We start from the raw sequence: 18,298 nt of genomic DNA on the forward strand, positions 1-18,298 counted from the left end.
CCGGCTCCGAGCCTGCGAGCCGGGCCTCTTACCCATTTAAAGTTAGAGAGTAGGATGAGGCCGTTTCGGCCCCGCAGCCTATGATCATTGCTTTACCGGATAAAACTGAGTTTGGTGCTAGCTATCCTGAGGGAAACTTCGGAGGGAACCAGCTACTAGATGGTTCGTTAAGTCTTTCGCCCCTATACCCAGGTCGGACGACTGAATTGAACGTCAGGACCGCTACGGGCCTCCACGCAGGGTTTCCCCTGGCTTCGCCCTGCCCAGGCATAGATCACCATCTTTCAGGTACCACCGCGTATGCTCTTGCTCCACTCTCCACTCGGTGGAGAGCAGGCCGGTGGTGCGCTGTCAACCTACCATGGACGGGGTGTCTTAGATCCCACCTCAGCCGACGCGCGCCGGCCTTCACCTTCGTTGCGCCTCCGGGGTTCAAGCCCTTTGACTCGCATACGCGTTAGACTCCTTGGTCCGTGTTTCAAGACGGGTCGGTCGGGGTCCGAACTTAGCCGCTGACCTTAGGCGTTTGGGTGCTGTGGGCCTGGATCACCCCCCGTATCGCCGTAGCGGGCCTAGCCCGGGGCTGAGGACAGCCCAACCGGCCCGCTTCGACCGAACGATCGGGGGGGGCCCCATCCCCATCCCGAAGGAGGGGAGAACGCGGAAAGGACATTGCTCCGCGGCCCCGGCGTTATCGGCGAAGTCGATGGGGCTGTTGCGGAACGCCCGTGTCCGGGGCCGTGTGGGCCCCATCTCCGGACGCACCTACATTCACCCTCGGGCCCTTCCAAGCCTAACCGGAGCCGGTCGCGACTCACCACCACGCGGGGAAAATACACCTGACGGCTCGAGCCTTCATACGCCCGAGAGGCCCGAAGTCGGGAGGCAAAGCTCAGGGCCGAGCAGGGAGTGGGGTCGCCCCCTCTCTCGCCCGGATGAACTCGCCTCCGAGTCACGGAACCACACGAGCGCGGGCCGTCCGCCCGGCTGAATCCCCCGGGGCGGTCTTCTCGGTCCCCCGACCGTTTACCTCTCAACGGTTTCATGCTCTCTTGAACTCTCTCTTCAAAGTACTGTTTTCAACTTTCCCTCACGGTACTTTGTTCGCTATCGGTCTCGTGCCGGTATTTAGCCTTAGATGGAGTTTACCACCCACTTTGAGCTGCATTCACAAGCAACCCGACTCCGGGAAGCCCGATCTACCCGGCGGGATGCGGGACGATACCGGGCCTTCACCATCTATGGAAGACACTTCCTTGCAAAACTTGGTCCCACGTCCGCACCGAGACTAAACGGACTTCCATACGCAACATTTCCCGGCCCACCCCGGTCAGGGGAAAGAGGGATTCAGCGCTGGGCTCTTCCCTCTTCGCTCGCTGCTACTAAGGGAATCCTTGTTAGTTTCTTTTCCTCCGCTTACTGATATGCTTAAGTTCAGCGGGTTGTCTCGTCTGATCTGAGGTCGCGCTACAAGGCTGTTTTGTGGGGCGCTGGGCGCGAACCCCCCTGCCGCTCGCCGTATTACTGTGCCCACCCTCCGACGGCGGAAAGCCCAGCGGGGAGAGACGATGACGGATGGGACCCGGACCTAATGGCTCTCCCTACGTCCGGAGCTCTCGCCACACGGTGGTTTAAGGACCGTGTCTGGGTTTAGGGAGACGAAGGGCCGTCCGAGGTGGAGGGTTAAAGCCTTTGAACAACAGAATTTAAGGGTTTAGGTTAGGTTCACGTCCCTTGGATGAGATGGAAGGGATTCATGAACAAAGGGAATTTTATGGTCGGGTGACCCCGGGCTGGGGGTCATTAAACCTGGCTCGGCATCCAAATGGATCGCCTCGGTGGTGCCCAACCTTCCCTTTTACATGTTTAGGAGACCGAGACACCCGGGGGTGTAGATGGCTAGCGTGCGCTCTTAACCTCGCTGTTTCCAGCGAGGCCCGGTGGTTCGCTTCCAAGTCCCCAGCCATGGGGAAATCTGAAAGATCCCACTAAGACCGGCGTTGCGCCGGTCCACGCCTCGGGGGGTTTCTCTGAGCCCCGTCAACTCGCGCACGGCCATCGGGGTAAGTTTGCCTCAGCTTGCGTACGGGTCCCGGTCTAAAGTTTGTACCCGGTGTGCGCTCCAGCCACGCTCTCCCCACGGAGGGGATGAGCGGGCCCGGTGGTGCGCTCCCAAGTCCCCACGGAGGGTGAGGCTGGGTGGAGATCCCACCTGTGTTCCGCATCCGGGGCCCATCAGGCCCCTTCAACTCGCGCACGGGTCTCAGACTATTTATACGGTCCGTCTTTCGCGAAGCCCAGGGAGGTGCCGATCTACACCTCCCGATCCCTGCATGCGCTCTTAAGCTCCGCTCTAACCCGAGAGGGAAAGAGTTTCGCCCATGGTGCGATCCCGTCCCCTGGGGGTTACGGAAGATCCCAACAAGGCCGGCGAACACCGGCCAACGCCCTGGGGGTTGCATTAGCCCCTTTGACTCGCGCATGCAGAATTAAAGCCTTCAACGATCAATGGTTTGGTTTAACAACCGGTGGGCAGCTCCGTTACCACTCGAGACCCCCGCGAGCGGGGTGGTGGCCGGCAACCTATGCACCCAAAGGCGGTCCTCCCATAACCCCGAGTTCCGAGGTCGGCCCGCTCCGTCCCCCCCGGAGGGAGACTCACATTAGCCTACGACGAAAGGTACGAGGTGTCTGGGGTCCATACCTTTAAGGTACCCACCGGGGGATTTGGCCTTGCTTAAAGACCTTGGCCTTGCACCAAAGTCCGTGGCGGGCACCCACCATGGACAGGTCACCGTTAATGATCCTTTCGCAGGTTCCCCTACGAAAACCTTGTTACGACTTTTACTCCCTCTAGATGCCCAGGTTCGATCAACTTCCCACCTCAACGAGGCAACCCCCCGGTAAAGGGGCACCTCGGGGACGGTCCGAGGACCTCACCAGGCCATCCAATCGGTAGTAGCGACGGGCGGTGTGTACAAAGGGCAGGGACTTAATCGACGCGGGCTGGTGACCCGCGACTACTTGGAATTCCTCGTTCAAGGGGAAAAGTTGCAATCCCCTATCCCAGCGGGGAAGGCGTTCATAGGATTGCCCAGGCCTTTCAGCATAGGATGGATGCACACGCTGAACCAGCCAGTGTAACTCACGTGCGGCCCCGGGCGTCTAAGGGCATCACAGACCTGTTATGGCCCCGAATCTCATACGGCTTTGCCTTGCCTCGGATCGCTCTAAGAAGTTCGGCCACCGACCGCTGAACCCTCGGGCCGCCTGCCCCCACAGGGACCCAAGTGAGGGCCGTGTAACTTTTTAAGGCACAGGGTCTCGTCCGTTATCGGATTTAACCAGACAAATCGCTCCACGAACTACCAACGGCCATGCACCACCACCCACAGAATCAAGAAAGAGCCATCAATCTGTCAATCCTTACCGTGTCCGGGCCGGGTGAGTTTCCCTGTGTTGAGTCAAATTAAGCCGCAAGTTCCACTCCTTGTGGTTCCCTTCCGTCAATTCCTTTAAGTTTCAGCTTTGCAACCATACTCCCTCCAGAGCCCAAAGACTCGTGGTTTCCCTCACGCTGCCCGGCGGGTCGTGGTCGCTAGCCTCACGCCGCCGGATCACGGGTCGGCATAGTTTACGGTCGGAACTACGACGGTACCTGATCGTCTTCGCTCCCCCGACTTTCGTTCTTGATTAATGAAAACATTCTTGGCAAATGCCTTCGCTTTCGTCCGTCCCACACCGGTCAACGAATTTCACCTCTGTCGGTGTGGTACGAATGCCCCCGGCCGTCCCTCTTAATCATTGCCCTCGGTCCTTAAAACCCACGAAATAGGACCGTGGAAGCCCCGGAGCCCCACTCCGGAACGACCAGCCGTACCGAAAGAGAGACCCCGATGCCCCGCGGAGGGCCCTATTCCATTATTCCTAGCTCAGTCAGACATGGCACGTGTCGGCCTGCTTTGAGCACTCTGCTTTATTCAAAGTAAACGCTCCGGACCCTCCAACCCACCGTGCACCGCAGTGAAGTACCCAGCTAAGGAAGTACCGAGCAGAGGACACCGGTGGGTAGGGACCGGGTCTCAACATCCACCCAGAGACAGGGGGTCACCCCCGAAGGAGCTTCCCACCCATCCGGACTGTACAGGGGATCCAAGACCCGTCCCCATATCCAACTACGAGCTTTTTAACTGCAGCAATTTTAGCATACGCTATTGGAGCTGGAATTACCGCGGCTGCTGGCACCAGACTTGCCCTCCAATGGGTTCTCACTCACGGATGTAGACTGAGTTCATTTCGGTTCGCTCCACAGGATCATAGGACCCGCATCGATATTTTTCGTCACTACCTCCCCGTGTCGGGAATGGGTAATTTGCGCGCCTGCTGCCTTCCTTGGATGTGGTAGCCGTTTCTCAGGCTCCCTCTCCGGAATTGAACCCAGATTCCCCGTTACCCGTGGTCACCACAGTAGGCACGTAGCCTACCGTCGAAAATTGATAGAGCAGACACTCGAATGATACGTTGCCGCCCCGGAGGGCTTAACGATTGGCCAAAGGTTATCTAGAGTCACCAAAGCGACCCGACCGGAGCTTCCAATGCTTCGTTTGCATGTATTAGCTCTGGAATTACCACAGTTATACCAAGTAACGTGTGGAGCGATCAAAGGAACCATAACTGATTTAATGAGCCATTCGTAGTTTCACTGTACCAACCCCCCGTGTGTACTTAGACTTGCATGGCTTAATCTTTGAGACAAGCATATGATACTGGCAGGATCAACCAGACCGATCCCCCTGGATCTCAAACCCCGGCTGAGGAAAGAGAGGGGGCGCATGGCGCCAGTGAGAGTGATCTCAGGGGACACCAGCGAAGAGGATCGAATGCGACCCCGCTGTGGGGGTCTGCAATCGGCTCGGCAACTTGGAAAACGTATGATTCTCGCCCGGACGGTGCAGGCTAGGGGACGGGTCCTTCCCTCAAACGGATCCCGACTCTAAGGCACCACCGACGCGGACGTTGAACGGACCTACTGTTGGATCGACCGACCGACTAAGTCCCCCTCGGAACAATTCTGGACAAACGGACGCCTCTTACGGGCATCCACGAGCCATGGAGGCTGGGAGCACAAGGCGGGGAGGATCGTTCTAAGCACGGTATTTCAGTTTAGAAGCCTGCCCCTGGTGCTCCGCCTATACCGAGCTCAAACGGTCGTAAAGGACAGCCGTTAAGGGAAGAGAATGGAAGAGAATCCTGGCCCCCTCAAAGTGCGAGGAGGTCGGCATAGGTTTACGGTTCGCCCCCGGAGCCTACGGAAGTCTGCGTTTGAGAAGACGAAGGGTCGATCTGTAGGCCGACCCTGCAAACTTCCAGCCGCGGTCTGTGGAAGACCGATTCGTGTCACCTCTAATGCGCTCTTTACCTCCAGCCGTTTCCAGCCGGGGGCCCGGTGGTGCACTCCCACGTCCCGCTCAAAGGAGGGGAAAGGTCGGGAGATCCCACGGACCGGCGGATAACCGCCGGCCAACGCCTCGGGGGTTACGCGGCCCCATCGACTCGCGCACGGGCGTGCGCACGGGCGACTCGCGCACGCCCCCGGTGCCCAGGAATGTTTTACCTTCCCAGGCATACATCGAACGAATCATCGGGGTGGAAACGGGCTTAACCGGGTTTATACAATCGACGGGGCGGCCCGTTCCACCCACCCCACAAGTGGGCAGATGGTCAGTGGCCTATAGACCCACAGGCCGTCCCAATACCACCGTGATACGAGATCCGGGGTTGGGACTCGACCTTAAAGGTACCCGGTCGAGGCGGACCGAGTGGAAACCATTCGGATTTATGACAGTGACCCCACTGACAGGCCCCACGGACCTTGGGGACCACTCCCCACAGAAATGTTCCTATGTCTAGTGTAAAGTCAATTTACACACAAACAAACCAACTAACACCCTTGTCTGTGAGTCATACTTTACCGATTCTTGTCATTGTCCTCACAACATACAAAACACACACACAGAAAAAAGATAGAAATCACGAAAAGGAGGAGAGACACTTGCGCTAACACAACACACACTCACACAAACAATTGTAACCACTTGTAAATAATACCATAAGATTTTATTTCGACTGCATTTTGTTATTTATTGTTCTTTTATTTTGACATCGTTAAATCAAAAGTAGTTCGTCAGGCGCGCAGTGGTTCCGAGCGCGGAGATTCGGTTTGGAGAGACACGAATAAAAGAGAGAGAGAAGAGAGAACAGTAAGAGAGAGAAACATCGCCATTCTACAACTGGTCAAGGGCGTACACGGTAAAACAATGCTGCTTTGTTCTGTACTAAACTTTCTTTGATGATACGCATATTGATTTGCGGTGTGAAATGTTAATTTTGTAGTATGAGCTAGCCTGCACTGGGCTGTGGGCACATTAGCACACAATTCCCATATAATGCTGGTTGTTACTCTTTGGGAAATTCAGTTCTGTGATTATTCAATAAGAGTTTAACTTCCACATGGTTGGCTTGTTAAGCTAACAGTGTTTTTGTCTAAAACCTGAATCCTTATGCATGGCTATTGTATAGAACAGTATATTTGAATGTGTGGAAATTATCTGCCTGTTACGAAAGAATTTATTGAAATATTAATTTCATTTCAGTTTTCACTGTGTTCTATGAAGACGAGTTTGTAATGAAGAATAAAATCACTTCATTAACATCAGTATGAAGCATGGACTCAATGATTGACCAGGAAGTAGTTACACCACTCACACGGCAACAACAGCAACAAACATTTTAACAAGACCTCCCTCCACACACACACACACACACCTGCTGCCCACTGCACCGGACACTTCCTTCTCTCTCCCCACCACTCCCTCCAGGCGTGAGGTCACACTCTCTCTTTCACGCCCATTAGCCATAGATCAGTGCACACTTTTGTCTGAAAGAAATTCCCACGTCCGGACGCTCGCGTGCCTCTCCGGACATAGTAGGGGGAGCAGGGGTGTGTGTAAGTGTGTGTGTCCAGGGGGGGTTCCATCTGCCCCTGGACATCTGCTCACACTCAAAGAAGAAAGAGGGGGTCTGACTGCAGATGTCAACTTTAACACAACAAGTTTCACCGCAAGAAGAACAACACAACGATTACCCTATTAAAGTGTTACTTTTATAAATGCACCTCCAAGGTTTTTTCTACCAAAAAGTAGCAAACAATCATTTATAAAAGTGAAAAAATGTAAGATGAAAAATTGCTCCGTAGTCCCTGAATGAGATGTGTGGTTTATGGCTGTGCACAGAAAGAGTCCCTCACGTCAGGGCTAGTTTTAAAACAGTTTTAATACAGAATGTGTGACACATCCAGGCCACTAGGTGTCAGTACCATTGAGGGTTAGGTTCTTACAGTCAAGTCCCAATTGCAAACCTATAGTTTTTAACAAAAGTCAGTCCCATGTGGTCAGTCCACAGTGCTGAAAAACACCAGCAGCTCAGTGTGGGCTTATCTCCAGGTCCACATCCTTTCATCTCCAAAGTGTTGAGTTCTTCTCGCAGAGGAAGGATGGACACAAACAGCTGTGGATGTGTTCTTAAGTGAGAGAGAAGTTTGATTTTCTCCTCTCTCCAGAAGGTGCAGAGAGATTTGTTCTGACGTAGTTGTCCAGAGTCCCATCTCCTCTTTAATGTTTATTATTTTTTTTTTTCCAAAGTTTAGATCTGAAAAATCATGTTTTTACCACTTATTTTCATAACTTCCCCTTGTTTATGTTAGAAGATTTATATCTAATCTCCTCAGAAATATTATTCACTTACTGATGTTGTTTCCTGGATATTAATAAATGAAAGAGATTCTCACAGATAACAAGTGTATTTCTGGGATTTGCAGGTTGCAGGTGACTCATTCTCTGAAAACTATGGCATAGTCAAAGATTAAACTGGTAAATAATCCTTTGCAAATAAATAAGTAGAGACCTGAGTTACTCATGTGTTGCATCAGAAGGTGCCAGAGCAGTCATTTCAGATAAAAGGCCAGGAGCTACACTTTTGATGGAACAGTGAAATTAAAAACTGTAAGCAGAGCTTTGCTGGTGCACTTTCATATCTATATATACAAATAAGTCATTTCATTAATTAGTTAATTAATCTTATGTAACCACTTGAACTTATTCAGGGTCACAGCAGGTTTGGAGCCAACCCAATTGGGAGCAGGGCAGGAACATACGTCGGACACCCTGTAATCACAGGGCATCACTCACCCATTACCTCACACAGAGTCATTACACCTACCAACATGGAAACAAGAGCACACGGAGTAAACCCATACACACACAGGGAGAACACACCAAAGTGTTCACAGTGACTGAGGTTTCTTCACCAGAATGGAAAATTCTATAAGTTCCATTACAGTCATATTTTGTGCCCCATTAATTTTTTTCTTAATTACCACTAATTACACTCCACCAATTTCTCCACTTCTCTCAAACCCTTCACGTATCTGCTCTTCGTGTTGTTTCTGTGATTATCTTGTGGCAGGAAGTTGATTTCTTTTGTTTGTTATTGGCGCCATTTCTGGGGAACGCTCACAGGGGTCACGTGACACAAAGAATCGACCATGGGACATCTGTCGCCTGTTTTGTCTTTTGTGTGTGTGTGTAAGAGAGTGGGTGAGTGAGTGAGTGAGATATTGTTTGTTCTTGGTAACTACTACGTTGTGAGGACCAAAGCACAGTGGGGACGTTTTTTTCCTTATGGGGACCACGAGCTGGAACCAACAATGAAAATCATTCAGTTTTAAGGTGAAGACAGGTGTTTGAAGGTTAGGGTTATTGTTATGGTTGGTGTTAAGCTAGTGGTTAATGTTTGGGTAAATTACGAAATGAATGGAAGTCTATGTCTCCGCAACGCATGAAAACAAACGCGCGCGTGTGTGTGTGTGCTCTCCTTATTCCGCGCTCGTGCACTGAAAAGAGGGCGCATCGCGTCAGTTGTGAGTGATGGGTTGTGTGTGCGCGCGCACTCTCGCGCGTGTGGGAAAACACCCCCAGGACGAGGCGCTCGTGCATTCAGATGCAAATCTGCCCGAAGTGTATAAATGAGAGGGAGAGCAGCTTTCCATAGAGAAAACTCTAAACTCCAACGCCGTCTGGACACTACAACACATTCACTTCAAATAAACAATCATCACAAACACAAATAAACGAGAATTAATCCAGAAATGACCGCGGGGAAAGCGAGCTCGAGCGCCAAGGAGGAGAGGAAGGTAGGATGGGTCTAAAGGGTTCAGTTTGTGGGAAGAGAGTAGATCTTACTTCAGCCTTCACTACTTTCTTGTGGTGTCAAATGTATTGTGATAGGAAAGGTTATTATCATGAGTTCCTGAGAAAAAAAAAACTAGGATTCCTAGGGCTTCTGTGACGTCATATTCTGATTTGTTTTGATGTTGTTTTCAGCTGAGAAAGCCACTGATAGAGAGAAAAAGACGAGAGAGAATAAACCACTGTTTGGATCAACTCAGAGAGACAGTGGTAGGGGCTTTCAATCTCGACGTAAGTGCAGTTTTACTTTAAAACACTCTACGGATGTCCAAAATGTGTAGCCACCATTATACATTATGAATTCAGTTACTTTAAGGTTAACACATTCTGCTGGCTCATGTTGTTGTGGCTAAATTTATGTGAACCAAAAGCGCTCATTCATCCCATGTGCTACAAAACAGATATGGCCCACTTCTGTCAAAGATATGGCCAAAGTGAGGTCTGGCTGACATCTGGTCCTAATTTGGCATTGATTTGGCCCTAATATGGTGAGCAGGAGCAGTCCACACATATGCTGTCATTTCAAGTGGCAAGTAGGCCATTAAAAAGGGAGACGTTGGGTAGAACTTAGTCAGAATTGGCATTTGGGACAAGACCCAGAGAGAAAAAATATTCTAGTCCAGGTCTGGCAACCACTCCTTATATCCACTGGCCCGAAAAGCCAAATGGATTCCATGTCAGCCAGAAGTCACTTTTTGGGCCACTTCTGGCTTAAATTTCTTTGCCACAGCCGACACAACCACACCTTTACCAGAACCGGCAAGATGTGCTGCGTCTTGGCCAGACGTGACCCATTTCCGTGTACTGCCTGGGAACTAATTAATCACCCAACATTAGTACCAGATCCCACTAATGTTCCTGTAGCTGCCAGTGAATCCTCACTGCAATGTTCCAACATCTAGCATTCTTTTTGATTACTCTTCATTTCAGAAGAAATATCGGACAAGCAAGTGTCTACAAACTTTTGGGCACATGGTGCATCACTAACAGTGTTGCGTTTACGAATCTGTGTTTACAGAAGTTAAATAAAGAGGTTGTTTAAAGTTATACACTTTGCTCTTCCCCATAAACAGCAGTCTAAACTAGAGAAAGCTGACATCCTGGAGATGACTGTTAAACATCTGCAGAACATCCAGAGCAGTAAAGGTAAAGATGAGTGTTTGCAACATATGTCCAAACCTTAAATGCAGTTTCTGGTTTCTCATTATGTATAATTCATCCATACATTTCTATAAAGCCAAATAATTTTCCATTTTTATTACATTAAAGGCCTACAAAGGCCTCACAACTCACGTGCAAAAATATATCAACACATTTCACACGCCAAGCTACTGCAATGATTTCCTACGTTCTGCACATGAACCTCTTTTAAATAGCTGCAGATTCATAGAGCGACTGACAGGTGGCGCCAAGAACACTAGCGTTATTTTAAAGAGAAAGAGCAGATCTCTTTTTTTGAATTTCCATTATTTTGTCCTCAATCAGAGCCCAGGCTGGACGCAGAGGCCCATCAGAGATACAGCACCGGCTACATCCAGTGTGTCCATGAGGTCCACACACTGCTGCTGTCCTGCGAATGGATCGACAAATCTCTCGGTTCTCGGCTCCTCCACCATCTGCTCAAATCCCTGCCCAGGGCAACGTCCGACTGCACTGGGAGTCATGAGCCCTTCCGAGCTGTACTTACGGATCAGCCTTGTTACCACGGCAATGAGGAAGATGGGCTGATACCGTGCCCGCTGTCTCCTGTAAGCTCCCCTCCTGAGTGTCGACCTCCTCCCACTGAGAGCCCACAGCTGACCACTCTGGAGATGTGGAGGCCCTGGTGAAGCAGAAGAAGCTGTGCTAACTTCTAAAAATGATAGCACAGAGAATAACAAGGGGACAAAGGTCTAGAAAGAGTTTGACATGTGTTGTTTAAGATGCTTTGATTTGCCAGGATTATATTTTAGCTGTGTACATAGGTACCTAAGTGTGTGTTATACACTATGTGAATTATACTGAATGCTATTACTGTATGCATTATTCTGAAGGCTCTGCTGCTTTAGTGCATACACATTCATATCAGTACACGTGAGAGGTGCAAACCTTTGTGTGTGTGTGTGTGTGTGTGTGTGCTCTGACCCTCCTTTGCTATGTATCTTATAGATATGCTTGTTTGTGAGCATGTTGGAGGTGACTTGGAGGTCCAGAAAAGCTCTTTTTCTTTCTTAATCTCCCTCTTTTTCTAAACCTTGTTGCTTCCTGTCTGAAGTAAAGTTACAGTAGCCTGCATTGTAGAAGGCTTTTATTAATCCTGTGTTATTTATTAAATTAACACTGTAATTTATTGAATTAAATATTATTAATAATAATATTAATATTCATGGCTAGCGGTTTGTTAGCTGGCTAAGCTGTTGTTATAGAATGTTTAACCTCTATTCTGTATTTATGTCTATTAACCCATTAATAATTAAACTTTATTTATTAATAAATTAACTGATGTTTCACTTTTATTTTTTATATTTAACTTCTGTGATTGTTTCTACTTCTAAATGTGACACAGTGACTCCAACACAATGTGGCTGAGTTGATAATAAAACACATGCAGCGTAACCATGGAAACAGACGAAGCGTAACCGTATAAATATTATGTTGTGCTCAAGATGCTGATGACGCTGATAATGGATGATGATATTATGATAAAATTGATGATATTATGACAGTGATGATGGCAAAAAGCCATGTGTTGGACTGGGGCCCTGTCCAGAGTGTGATCTATCTATGAATAATGGTTCATTATTATGATGATGGTGAAGATGATTATGGACATTCATGCCCCTGATCCATGTAAACCAAACGGACTAAACCCACCAGCTATTAAACCCACCCCCCAACTCCACCGCCAGTACACACACACACACACACACAACCAGTGTAAGACTCCCACCCTTCTGTTCTTTATGGAAAATGAGTGTGTGTGTGTGTGAGTTGTCGGTGGTGGGCGGGGGGAGGGGGGCAGATGGGGTTTAACCCTCAGCTCACACACACACACTCTCTCTCTCTCTCTCTCTCTCTCTCTCTCCCCCTCACACACACACACAGTCATTCTCAGCACCTTTTCTTTCTTTGTTCATTACTGTATCTTAAGAATGGATGTATCTAAAAAGTTACATTTGTTACAGCTTTGTAGCTCCCAAGTAATTATTTGGAATTCATGTAAGAGCTTCACAATGAATAGAAGCATATTAATTCTTCAGATTTACTTTAAATAAAATATTATTATATATTTTCACACAGATCAACCATAAAATTAAAATGATCTCACTGTTTCTGCACTGAATATCCATTTCATCACCTCCACTGACCACTTTGTAGTTCTATAGTTACAGACTGCAGCACAGCTGTTGCTCTGCATACTTGATTAGTCCACTCTCACTCTGTTCTTCAGCGCCCAGGACTCCCACAGAGCAGGTATGATCATTGGATCATTCTCAGCCCTGCAGTGACACTGAGCTGAGTTTTTAAACCCCTCTGTATCATGGACTGTGAACAGGCCACCAATTAAAAATGTAATGTCAACAGTGTCCTGTGAACAACATCCTGTGAAGGCCTAGAGGACGGTCGACACATACTGTGCAGCAAAAGACGAGCTGCTGTCTCTGACTCTACATCTACAAGGTGGACCAACGAGGGAGGAGTGTCTCACAGAGTGGACAGAGAGTGGACACAGGGTTTAAAAACTCCAGCAGCACTGCTGTGTCTGATCCACTCTACACCAGCACAACACACACTAACACACCACCACCACGTCAGTGTCACTGCTGGACTGAGAACAGTCAACTGACAAAAACATCCAGCCGACAGCGTCCTGTGTCACTGATGAAGGACTAGAGGACGAGCGACACACACTGTGCAGCGACAGATGAGCTACTGTCTCTGACTCTACATCTACAAGGTGGACAAATGTGTGGACAGTGAGTGTGTGGAGTGTGTAAAAACTCCAACAACATTCTTGTGAGTTCTGATCTGTAAAGAACAGGTGGAAAAGAGAAAAACAAAGGACACACAGCAACAAAAGAACTACATTCTGCAACAGTAGAACTAAAAATTGCACGTATATAGTCAGTGGAACTGGTAAAGTTTGAAAGTTAGTGTTGATATATGTGTGTATATAAACATATATATTTATAAATCCTGTATATTTTCCCCTATCTTTCTCTATGTCTCTGTGCTGAACACCTGTCTCTCTCCCCCACCCGTAGCCCTCACTGTCTCAAGACAAAAGAGTGTGAGCTGATTGGCTGGAGCTGAAGCCCGGTGTACGCAGGGCGCTCATTCACATGCAAATGAGGTGGTATATAACCACCCTGCAGCCTCACACACACATATACACACACTAACACACACACACACGGACTAGACCAAGGTATCTGAGACACACGTGCCCCCCCAACCCTGACGTCATGACCCCTTTCAGGAGCACATTCAGTCTGGATGAGGACACAAGTCCGAGAGGAGACAGGAAGGTAAGAGAGGACACCTGGTGCACTATTCAAAAATATAGTAGACAAAAAGGGCTTAAATACACTTTCGGTGGATGGTTCCTTATAGGACAATTCACATAAATGAGATGGGATAAGAATCTACATCAGAGAAAAGTCCTCATCTATCTTTAAAAATGGCAAAAGCTATAGGGGCTTTTCATTTCTAAGCAGGACATAATGGACTCAACATTAGACCAGCCATGGCCCTTATATAATTCTAATGTAATGAAGTGGGGTTTGTTGGGTCTTGATCCTCACCTTGGGTCATTGTCTGTGAGGAGTTTGGTGTGTTCTCTCTGTATCCTTGTGGGTTTCTTCTTGGCTGTGTGATATGTGAACAGATATGAGTGTGAGAGAGGGAGAGAGAGAGAGAGAGAGAGAGAGAGAGAGAGAGAGAGAGAGAAGAGAGAGAGAGAGAGAGAGAGAGAGAGAGAGAGAGAGAGAGAAAGAGAGAGAGAGAGAGAGATTCTCTGACAGACTGGTGCCCTGTCCCCTTGTGCTCAATTACAGAGTTTAAATAAATGAATGAAACAAATCTTATCAATGATATTTACACTGTACTGGACTAGATGAAAATATTTTAAAAATATAAGTTAATGTTGGTCATCCTCTAGTCCTTCATCAGTGACACAGGATGCTGTCGGTTGGATGTTTTTTGCCGGTGGACTATCCTCAGTCCAGCAGTGACACTGAGGGGTTTAAAAACTCCAGCAGCACTGCTGTGTCTGATCCACTCGCACCAGCACAACACACACTAACACACCACCACCACGTCAGTGTCACTGCAGCGCTGAGAATGATCCACCATCCAAACCATGTCTGCTTTGTGGTGGTTCTGTGGGCTTCCTGACCATTAAATAACAGGGTGAAAGGGGGTAAATAAAGTATATAGCGTAATAAATAGACTATAGTCTGTAATTATAAAACAGGTTGATCTGTGTATATATTATATTCTCATTTATAGCTTAGTAGATTTACATATACGTGTCATTAAAAAATGAAGCTGGTTTTGTGCCACATTTATTCAGAATCCTGTCCTTAAATCTGACCTCTGTTTCACAGACACGAAAGCCTCTGGTGGAGAAGAAAAGGAGAGCACGGATTAATGAAAGTCTCCAGGAGCTTCGCAACCTCATCACTGACACCGAGGTAAACAGCCAAGTGAACCCTGACAACCAGGAAAACTACATTTAACATATTATAATTATCTAGAACTGAAAAGCTTAAAGCTTCGGTGGATTCAGAATCCTAAATCAGTACATTTCTTAGATTTAAGCCAAATGCAGAATGTATATATAATGTCTTCAAAACTTTAGAAGAGAAGGAAAACATACTTCACTTCAGTGAAAGTTCCTCATCTATTCTCTGTGATTTTGGGCCGTTTGTTAGTGTTTTGTTGCTTCTCAGTGTGGAACATATGCACAAATCTAAATAAAGAGTTTAAAGCTGTACACTGGAAAGCCGTTTCAGAATTGTCTATGAAAAAACCTGCAGGTAAACCTTTCTTCTGTGCAGTTGCAGGCCAAAATGGAGAATGCAGAAGTGCTGGAGCTGACAGTGAAGAGGGTTGAGAATATCCTGCAGCATCAAAGTCATGGTAAAGGGATACACACAGTTTTCGTGGATTTGTATGTGCCATGTGTGGCATGTTTAAAGGAATACTACACTACTATTTTGTCTTTAGCCAGGAGATAGATAGTGAGCCAGGACATGTTTGGTGTCCCCAGGCAACATAGCACTGTAAGGAACATACCCACATCTGGGTACCAGCAACTTACGTCCATGAATTTCAGGCAACGTATACAATTATGTGCAAGTGCTGTTCTTTCTGGTTTGTTTACATTCAGAAGCACTGTGTCTTTTAAGGTGGAACAGTAAGTTTGAGGCAAAAACTAATGGTTATTTGTATGTGGCTGATGTTTAGCTTGTCTGTAAGTTTTTATTTTATTATTTATGTAAGTTTGAATTGCCATAGAAATTGATTTTTTACTTGAGTTGTTTAGTTTTGTAGCTCTTTCTGTGTTTACTTTCATGAGTTAGCTGTCTCCCAAATATAGAGTCGGTTCCACAGTATTTCATGTGAAAGATCAAAAATCAGTCAATATTACCCATTTATGAAGCAGGAATAGAGCAAAATCCTCATCTCAGTTTGTGCTCTTTAACTTTCGGAGGTCTCTCCAATGTCTAAACAACGCTGTCGTAAGCAGAGAGAGAGAGAGAGAGAGAGAGAGAGAGAGAGAGAGAGAGAGATTGAACATATTTTTTTTTGCCATTTACTGACACTGGGGCTTTGTGAATACATTAGACTGGTTTCCAGCATGTGATCAGACTGGAGAGCAGCAAATGGTGAGGAAACATACTCAGAATTATATTTTTATTAAAATTGGCATATCAATGCCCTTCATGGTTAGAGTTAAACATAGGACTCCACAAACCATTATATAGAGACTTTCAAGGCTGCCCACATTTATCCCATATAGGCCTCTCAAGTCCTACTAATAGCTCAAATATTGACCCATCCAGAGCACATGCTTAAACCCATCTGGTCCGTGTTCAACCCATGTGGGCCCAACTAAGGTGTGCTGGCTGGGACATTTACCAGTGATTTCAAAAATGCTTCTGAAATGTTACTGTAACTTTACAGTGATAACAGGTTTCTCCCCATTCAGTGCATTATGAGTCTACTCCTTTATGAAAGGACATAACTCAGTAATAAGACTAGTTTCTACAGATTAATATGTGTATATGTGTGTGTTTGGACTTTTAGAGGCTGACACCATGAGTCATGAGGCTAGTGAACGATTTGCTGCAGGATACATCCAGTGCATGCACGAGGTTCACACCTTCGTTTCCACTTGTCCCGGGATTGACACCACTGTGGCTGCGGAGTTATTAAACCACCTGCTGGAGTGTATGCCTCTACATGAAGACAGCCTCCCCGAGGCCCTGCTGGAGCTAGTGGCCGACCAATCAGCTGCTCTCAGCCCAGACAGAACAGCCAATGATGCGTGTGCAGCACTCTCGCCAACCTCCTCGTCATCGTCATCATCCTCCAACGAAGATCTATGCTCAGATCTGGAGGAAACTGATGGAGAATCGAGTCCAGCTCCAGCTGAACAGGAACGAGCCACTATCACTTTCAACTCCTTCATGTGGAGGCCATGGTAGACCAAGAGGTGGCAGTATGGAGCAACAAAACAATACAACTTTTAACACATTAGCTGCCTTTTACTTTATGTACACAAACCTAAACTTTGGATGCACTTCACAGGAATGACCCCCTTGTTTCTTACTGTTATAAATTAAATCACATAAATCTGAAAACAGCTGACCTTTCCCATATTTCTTTCACCTTAAAGGAACACTAGGTAAGATTAATTAAGTCTTTCATTGTCTATAAGCGTTTATCTAGTTCGGGGTCGCGGTGGGTCCGGAGTCTACCCGGAATCATTGGGCGCAAGGCAGGAACACACCCTGGAGGGGGCGCCAGTCCTTCACAGGGCAACACAGTCACACTTGGAAAGATTTTATTTATTAAATTTTTTGGCTCCTGGGGCTCTTTCTAGGAAAATAATTTTTTACAGCAATGTGCTGAAATTAATGGGGACAGTGGGGTGTAATTCCCTGCCCTCCTCAAAATGCTACATAGTGCAGTTTCTGCAGTGCAAGGACACACAGGGTCATTTCTACAAAGCATCATTCATAAGAAGCGACAATGGCGCCCCCTAGTGAAAGAAATTCAGTCTGCTAAACATGAGCAAAAGTGTTTGACACAACTTATGAAAAAGTAGTTTTTTTAAATATATTTTTGTAACTGGTTACATTCAGGACTTTTTGTGCCTGTATTGGAGACATTTTCAATTACAACCTGCTTTTCATACACCAGCCTTAATTAGAGCTCATTTGATAGCTATTTAGATTTAAATATATTATATAAATTTAGTCATATTCTGGGTCTTTTAAATTCTTGTGGCAGCTTTTCATAGCATAGTTTTTTACTCCCCAACTTGAGGCATTTATATTTTATTAGCAGAGGGAACATTTTATATTGATTTTTTTTAAATGCTGCATTTTATATAGATAAAACTAACACGGATAGAAAATGTAATGGTGTATAATTAGTCCTTGTGCTGTGGTTAAAACTATTTATTGTATTAAACGTTAACATGTTAAGTGTATTCAGTGTTTGTGGCTTGGAAATGTTTAAATAAACTTGTGCACGATTATCTGGGCAACTTCTAAAGCAGCTTTTCCAGGTGTTAAGTCATAAAATATGCGCCAACAGGCCATATGTTCCATGTTAGTCTCTGAACGAGTGACGTTTGAGCCGAGAGGGTTGCTTGACCTCTGACATCTTTCATCAATCTAAAGCTGTATGATTTCGGTTTGTATATAAAGGTCAGAATTTAACTTAAAGAACTTAAACTGGGCCATCTGCTGCAGGCAAGAGATATTCCCAAAGCTCAT

At 47.0% G+C, this 18,298-nt stretch overlaps 2 protein-coding genes and 1 pseudogene across 2 annotated transcripts; 2 read left to right on the top strand and 1 right to left on the bottom strand.

Annotated features, from left to right (window-relative positions):
* The window catches only part of LOC136676148 (28S ribosomal RNA), a 4,383-nt pseudogene extending 2,918 nt beyond the window's left edge, over nt 1-1,465 (bottom strand).
* A 7,690-nt stretch (nt 1,466-9,155) lies between these two features.
* On the top strand, nt 9,156-11,716 carry LOC136675961 (transcription cofactor HES-6-like). Its single transcript, XM_066652789.1, has 4 exons — nt 9,156-9,250; nt 9,441-9,536; nt 10,379-10,451; nt 10,791-11,716. Exons 1-4 carry the CDS (start codon nt 9,206-9,208, stop codon nt 11,132-11,134), a joined length of 558 nt encoding a protein of 185 aa, XP_066508886.1. The 5' UTR covers nt 9,156-9,205; the 3' UTR covers nt 11,135-11,716.
* A 1,983-nt stretch (nt 11,717-13,699) lies between these two features.
* On the top strand, nt 13,700-16,999 carry LOC136676053 (transcription cofactor HES-6-like). The gene is made up of 4 exons (XM_066652905.1): nt 13,700-13,813; nt 14,894-14,980; nt 15,347-15,428; nt 16,599-16,999. The coding sequence occupies exons 1-4, from the start codon at nt 13,751-13,753 to the stop codon at nt 16,997-16,999; spliced, it is 633 nt and encodes a 210-aa protein (XP_066509002.1). The 5' UTR covers nt 13,700-13,750.
* Nucleotides 17,000-18,298: the final 1,299 nt, after the last annotated feature.

Source organism: Hoplias malabaricus, chromosome X1 (genome assembly GCF_029633855.1).
Source record: "Hoplias malabaricus isolate fHopMal1 chromosome X1, fHopMal1.hap1, whole genome shotgun sequence".
NCBI classification, from domain to species: Eukaryota; Metazoa; Chordata; class Actinopteri; order Characiformes; family Erythrinidae; genus Hoplias; species Hoplias malabaricus.